The 7,792-nt window shown below is 32.0% G+C and overlaps 1 protein-coding gene across 1 annotated transcript; it reads left to right on the plus strand.

Moving 5' to 3' along the window:
• Positions 1–1,361: 1,361 nt before the first annotated feature.
• EAE97_012163 (uncharacterized protein) lies at positions 1,362–4,429 on the plus strand (the record flags this gene model as incomplete). The annotated part of the gene is made up of 10 exons (XM_038882677.1): positions 1,362–1,578; positions 1,666–1,812; positions 1,869–2,020; positions 2,070–2,428; positions 2,483–2,643; positions 2,689–2,955; positions 3,017–3,125; positions 3,223–3,588; positions 3,656–4,007; positions 4,079–4,429. 10 exons carry the CDS (start codon positions 1,362–1,364, stop codon positions 4,427–4,429), a joined length of 2,481 nt encoding a protein of 826 aa, XP_038726504.1.
• Between the last annotated feature and the right edge of the window lie 3,363 nt (positions 4,430–7,792).

Below are 7,792 nucleotides of genomic sequence, written 5' to 3' on the forward strand. Positions count from 1 at the left end.
TTTATAATAAAAATTTTGAAATTTTAGGATTTTTCTGGATTAAAATCTAAAGCTTTAAAATATCGATTTTCGAATTTGTATAAAAACTATATATAAATTTAAAATATTTATATAATCTTGAATAATTTTTTAATAATAAATATTAAAAAAAATTATATATTTTTTTGAAGATTTCAAATCTGAGTCTATATAAATATTCAAAAAATAATTTAAAAAAATAAATAAATATAGAGATATAATATATAGTGAATTTAGAGTAATATAAATAATTTCTATAATTTTAAGAGTATTTTTTGAAATATTTTTTTATAAAGAATTTTCTATTTTTTTAGAATCTTTTAAAATAAATATATTATAAATTTATTATAAAATTTTATAATTTATTTTTGGCTATTTTTCCTTAAAAGTTATTATAGATTTTATAGAATTTTGAATTTGTATATGATTTTTATATAAATTGAAAATCGATATTTTGAGGTTTTAGAAATAGATTCATAAAAATCCTAAAAATCTGAAAATTTCAATATAAATTCAAAATGGTTTGAATTATATATATATAGATTTTTATTAAATTATATTCGATATTAATAGAGATATTAATAAATTAAAAAAGTGATTTTTGGTGTGAAAGGGTGGCCCAAAAGAGGGGTGGCCCGAAAGTGGGGTATCCGACTTACATGTAAAAAAGGGCTCGTGCACCCCCACTTATATGATCCTCCGATCGTCATTCGCATTTCCATTTGTATTCGTATTAAACCCAAGTCACTGAAAAATGATCTGATCTTATTACTACCGAGTACGAAATACGTAAAAGGGTAAACTTAAACAGGAAAAGGCCCTAGAAAAGACGTAGAAGATTGCTCCAAAATTCGAATTAAGTGCGGTGCGCATTCTTTTAAAAGCTAACTTTCCTGATTATCAAATACGCCTAAAGCTCTTAGCGTGCTTTCTGTCCTAGAAGACACAGCCACGAATCGCCTGGAATTGAGTTTCAGCCATGGCTATGTTAATAAAAGAATGAACAGGATTCTCGGTGCTGGAGCGAACAAAGCCATTCGATATCAAACCAAGAATCGATACATCACCACCATCAATAATCGAACCTGAGAGAGGACACTTCGACCAAAGCCCCTGCCACAGACGCTACTCAAGTTGGATCGCCCTCTTCCGTGGCAAATATAAATAGGTTCTTCAAGTTTACTCGAAACTCAACGTCTCTCATCTACACTGCTCCATCTGCTCAAAGACACTTGCAGTGCCGCAAATTTTCAAACATCACATCAAATCAGGTTTTTCAAAGGAGCACACGTGAGCCTCATTGTTACCGGCGCGGTTTGTGGGGTCGTTCCAAGCTACTCGCCATGGAGAAGGGAAAAGGTAGAGAAAAGCGTAATTACAGCAAGGATGTACAGGCACCACTAAATCAATATAGCGATAGCGAAGGGGTTGTCGCCAATGGCGGCTGGCACGAGGCCGATAATGCTTCACACGATGCACAGGATCTCGATTGGGATAAGCCGCCTGCCTACGAATTTCACGGGTCTGGTCCAAACATTGAGACGAGTGTTGTTGCTCAAGGTAAATAGAAGTCATCTCTTCCATTATTCCAACTTTAATCGAAAGGTTTGGAAACAATACATGTTACTGACTTTGGCCTATTATCAGATGATGGGAGAGTTTCCATCAATTTCGCGGCTAGTGAGAAGCTACCCATTTCAATTCCAGCGGAGCCAAAGCCTTATACCCCACCCAATATCGCTAATCACAAATCTCCTTCTCTGAATATCGTGATTCAAATCGTCGGCAGCAGAGGTGAGTTGCGTTAATATCTCTATACTCATTACATATGGGTGACTAAATCTTCAAAGGCGACATTCAACCATTTATAGCTTTGGGGAGCGCACTGCGAACATCAGGGCATCGTGTGAGAATTGCGACCCACGATGTTTTCCGAGATTTTGTAAAAGCCACCAACTTAGAGTTTTTCCCTATCGGTGGGGACCCTGCATCCCTCATGGCCGTAAGAGAATTTTTTCCATGCCTATTTCTTCTATTCTAATATTTCACAGTACATGGTCAAAAACCCAGGAATAATTCCAAAGTTCGAAACGATCATGAGCGGCGAGATCTCGCAGAAACGTAAGATGGTATATACCATGCTTGAGGGATGTTGGAGATCCTGCATTGAGCCAGATCCGGAAACAAATATACCGTTCGTTGCAGAAGCAATAATTGCCAACCCACCAAGTTTTGCCCATGTGCATTGTGCGGAAGCTTTGGGCATTCCTTTACACTTAATGTTCACGATGCCTTGGAGCCCTACAAGGGCATTTCCTCATCCTTTGGCCAATATTGAACGATCAGACTCAGATCTACGAACTATGAATTACTTATCCTATGCGCTTGTGGAGATCATGACCTGGCAGGGGTGAGATACTTTGGCCAAGAATAGATGTCGGGAGGTGTGCTGATGAGTGCTTAGACTTTCGGATGTTATAAACCTGTGGCGCAAAAAGTCACTGAGTCTCGAACCAATACCAACGGCAACGGGCCCTCTACTTTGCGACACACTTCAAATCCCCTTCACCTACTGTTGGTCACCTGCATTTGTGCCAAAACCAGCGGATTGGGCAAATTATCTTGGTAAGCCATATTTTCTCGTACCACTCGAAGACTAACACAGTAAAGATGTGTGCGGTTTTTTCTTCAGAGAAGAGCCAGATTATACCCCTGATGCGGAATTGGACAGCTTCTTGAGAAGTGGTCCACCTCCCGTATATATTGGTTTCGGTAGTATTGTCATTGACAGTCCAGAGAAGTTGACCAATATTTTGATCGAAGCGGTTCGAGCTTCCGGGTCAAGAGCAATTATCTCCCGTGGTTGGAGTAAGCTTGGTTCTGGGCTGAGCGAGTATGCCAACCCAGATATTTTTTTCCTAGGCGATTGCCCTCACGGTGAGATTGACACGCACCTTTTGTGAATTTGAAGAACTTGAGCTGATTGGCTCTTTTTAAGAATGGCTGTTCAAGCACGTATCTTGTGTTGTACATCACGGCGGTGCTGGAACCACGGCATGCGGTCTTCTAAATGGACGCCCGACAGCCATTGTCCCATTCTTTGGCGAGTAAGTCATATTCTGTCCTTCATATGTCTCTTTAACGCCCAATCTCTCGTCGTCAATACTCAGGAATGAAAATAAGCTAATAGTTGATCCCGAGTAGCCAAGCATTCTGGGGGCAAATGATTGCTGCAGCAGGCGCGGGACCTCTTCCTCTCCATCACAAATCCCTCAGCCAAGACAATCTCACTCAAGCAATTCAGTACTGCTTAACACCAACAGCAATGAGTGCGGCCACCGAGATCTCAGAAAAAATGAGACAAGAAAGTGGTGTCCAAAGAGCTGTAGAATCCTTCCACACCAATCTGCCAGTAGATGCCCTCCGCTGCGATATTCTTCCCGATCAAGCTGCTGTATGGCAATACAGTAGCAAGAGCAAGAAGGGTTTCAAGACGTCTGTCAAGCTATCTGATGAAGCTGCTTTTACACTTGTAGACCAGAAGATAATTGACCCAAAGTTTTTGAAGCTGTAAGCCCCATTTTTCCCATGAGAACCTGCAATCCCAGTGAATTTTCGCTCGCTAATCAAACACAAGCTACCAACCCAAACCAATCTCGATCGAAAATCTCCGCTGGGATCCTGTATCGGCCGGAACCCATGTTCTTCTCAGCACTATGACCAACTTCACCCTTGGCTTCAGCGAGGTCTTTACCGGGCCTGCGAAAGCATTTCAAAGCAAAGATAATGGTGGCGGTGGTAAAGAAGCAGCTAAGACTTTTGGAAAGGGGTTTGGAAAGATGGTAGGCGTACTTCCGAAAGCCACACTAGTGGATTTTCCGTTAGCTTTGACTGAGGGTCTGCATCAAATGCCTAGATTGTATGGCGATGAGGTGAGGGATCATGGAAAGGTCAAGGATTGGAAAAGTGGCGGTGTTGTAGCTGGGAAGGTAGGTTTTATTTTTTATTTTTTTTCGTTGGTATAATACTTGACTTTATGAAGTTGACAAGTTAATCACAGAATTTTGGCTACGGGTTCATGGATGGCCTATCCGGCACAATCACCAAACCCTACAAAGGCGCGAAAGAAGGCGGCTGGGCCGGTTTTGGAAAGGGGGTAGCGAAAGGCGCAATGGGGTTAGTTACTGGCCCTGGATCGGGTATGTTTGGTCTCTTTGCGTATCCATTTTTAGGAATGTATAAGTCCATTACTACATCTTCGCTGTCGCCGACTGGGGAGAAGATTGTTTTGGCGAGACAAGTTTATGGGAGCTATATGGCATTAGAGAGGGAGAGTAGGAATAAGGGGGAGAGTGATGAGGGGGAGGAGAGAGTGGTAGCGGGGTGGGAGAAGTTGAAAAGTGCTGAGTGAGTTTTAAATTCTAGGAAGAGAGTAAAAAAGTAAAATAGGTGTTGGTTCGAGAAGGATACGGAAGACGTAGCACCCACGTATTGTAGGTCCTGTATGTCTAATTGTATTCTATCTAAAGAGCTAGCTATGTAGGAAAGTAGTAGGCCTTATATAGGCACTACTGAAAGAGCTAGTCTCTTTCGCATTCGCTTAATCCCTTTGATATAGTAGCCATTGTATTGAAGTCATTCTTTGAAGTGAATACTCTTGTTTACACAATAGGAACTTAGTATATATATATACAAGCAGAATAGTTTAAAAAGCTTTGAGAATTTAATTCTGATTATTATAGGTTTTTATAGATTATTAGTAGTAATTTAATCCGATAGAGGAATAGTAGTTTAATTATTATTTAATTGTTACTATTCTATACTTTAGTTTTAAGCTTTTAAAGATCTAATCTAAATATTATTCTAGAGACTTTTTTGGTGGTCACCACCGGTGGTGATTCATTTCGATAGAGGGTAGTGATCTCGTTAAAGACCCTCCAATTGGTTATTACTTTTTCTCGTTTCAATTTAGGGTTTTTCGAAAATCTGAAAAAATAACTTAATACTAATTTAATTGAATTATTTATATGAGGTTTTATTTTTTATTTTTTTAATATCGATTGATTTATATGAATTATAAACAAAAGTTAAGTTTTATAAGATTAAAGAAAAAGCTGTTACGTGATTAGAACTAATAGAAGTTATAAGCTTTACTACTATATTATATATATAATCTATTCAAAAAGCATAGTATTAGGAATCGATTTCTGATAGCTTATAATCAACTATATAATTTATAATAATAAAAAATACATTTATTATTTAATAATCTTATTATTAATAATCTTTTATTATTAATAAATTCAGAATATTCAATTATTAAGTAAATATATCCTCGTTTTTAATTGACTCACTTTTCTAATTAATTATTAATTCAATTCTAATTAAAATAAATTTAATTAAAGATTTTAGAATAATATTCATAAAGTAAAATCTTTAATACTCTATTATATAATTAGAATCAATAGAAGTTATAATGTAGTTTAACACCAAGTAGCTTATATCACCGAATGACTCATTTCAAAATAGACCAAAATTGGTCATTTTTGAATATTCCTATTTTAATAACTAATCATTATTTTTGAAAAATAAAAGAATATAAAATAATAATAAAAATTCAATTTCTTAATAATCTATTTTTTTTATAAATATTTTTATTATATTCAATAAAAAATTGAAAATGTTATGATTTTTGTTACAAAAAATTTATTTTAATAATAATTCTTGTATTAATTCGAATTTTCAAAAAAAGATTAGATTTTTATAATATTATTATAATTAAATTTTATATATTCAATTTTCAAAAAATTCTATTAATAAATAAAAAAAGTGTATGATTATATATAAACGAATTTTGTATGTATTTGAAGTGGGCCATTTGGTGATATAGGTCACTCGGTGTTAAACTACGTTAATGTGTTTTATCACTAAGTAAATTATATCATTGAATGGATTACTCAATTTATATATAAAATTTGTTTATATATAGTTATATATTTTCTTTATTTATAAATAAAATCTTTTAAAAATTTAATATATAAAATCTATTTATAAAGATATTATGAAAATCTAATTCTTTTTTGAATATTCAAATTAATATAAGAATTATTATATGAATAATTTCTTTATAACGAAAATCATAACATTTTCAACTTTTTATTGAATATAAAAGAAATATTTTTATAAAAATTAAATTTTTAAGAAAATAAATTTTTATTATTATATAAAATTCTTTTGATTTTCAGAAATAATGATTTATTATTAAAATAAGGTTATTTAAAAATAGCTAATTTTGATGTATTTTCAAATGATTTATTCGGTGATATGATCCACTCGGTGATAAAACACGTTAAGCTTTATTATTATATCATATATATAATCTATTCAAAAGACATAGTATCAGGGATTAGTTTTTAATAACTTACTACTATATATATATTTGTAATAAAAGCCATAGTGATTTATAAACCAGGCTCATAGTGATTTGTTAAAAACTATTAAAATTTATCAATTGGTCATTACTTTTTTAGCTTCAATTTGAAGCTTTTTTAGAATTTAAAAAAAGAACTTCATACTGTTCATTCTTTTCAATTGATTATATAAGTTTCAATCAATTTCTTTTTATAAAAACTCTAGTTTTGAAATTAGTATTATAAAAATTACATTATTTGAAAGTTTTTAGTTTTTTTTATATAATAATTTTTTTTAATTGAATTTGAATAGTTGTATTAAAAAGGTTTATTATTTTTATTAGTTTTGTATTATATTATAATATTAAGGAATTCAATATTACGGAGGTACTCGCACTGCAATGCGAATTATAAGATTTATCACAATGCAAGAGATAGATACTAGATTAGATATATAATATTCTACAAGGAAATTAAAGATAATACTATATAAGTATATTATATATAAACAAAAATAATTAAGTATCTATTATACTAATAAACCTATAATAATACCCCTCTTTCTAAAATTTATTTATTTTAAATAAATTAAAATAAAATAAAGAAATAAAAAATAAAGTATATTAAATAAACTACATTTTTATTACGGGCAGGCAGGTAGAAATAGAGTTCTAAGAACTTTGCCCTAATTCAGTAAAGTTATATTGATTTAGATAATAAATTTAAATTAAAGATTAAAATATAGTTCAAAAAATTATAATATAGGATTTTTCAAATTAAAGATATACAGAATTTTTATAAGCAAATTAATCCAATTAGACCCTAATTCACTTATACTTCAGTATAAATACTTATTTAAATTTTATTTAATAGAATTAATATATTATATAGTTTTATATTATAATATTATCTTTTTTCTAAAAGTAAAGCTCTATTAAAGTAAGAATATTATAATTCAATTGTTTATAGACTAGTAATATTTATTTAAATAGATTCTAATTTATTAGAATATTTTCAATAGAAATTGTAAATTAATTTTTATATATTTTTTAAATAGTTTATAGATTTTTCAATTAATATTTTATAATCAATTTAATAAATAATATAACGTAATTTATTAGTATATGAGCCACTTCAAAAATACACTAAAATCGAGGTTTTTTTAATATTTATATTTTAATAATCAATTATTATTTTAAAAGAGAAAATCATAAAAAATCATAATAAAAAATGGAATATTTATAATATTTAGGTTTTTTAGGGTTAGGGTTAGGGTTAGGGTTAGGGTTAGGGTTAGGGTTAGGGTTAGGGTTAGGGTTAGGGTTAGGGTTAGGGTTAGGGTTAGGGTGTTAGGGTTAGGGTTA

This window comes from Botrytis byssoidea (assembly GCF_014898295.1).
Source record: "Botrytis byssoidea strain MUCL 94 chromosome Unknown BBYS_053, whole genome shotgun sequence".
Taxonomy (NCBI): Eukaryota; Fungi; Ascomycota; class Leotiomycetes; order Helotiales; family Sclerotiniaceae; genus Botrytis; species Botrytis byssoidea.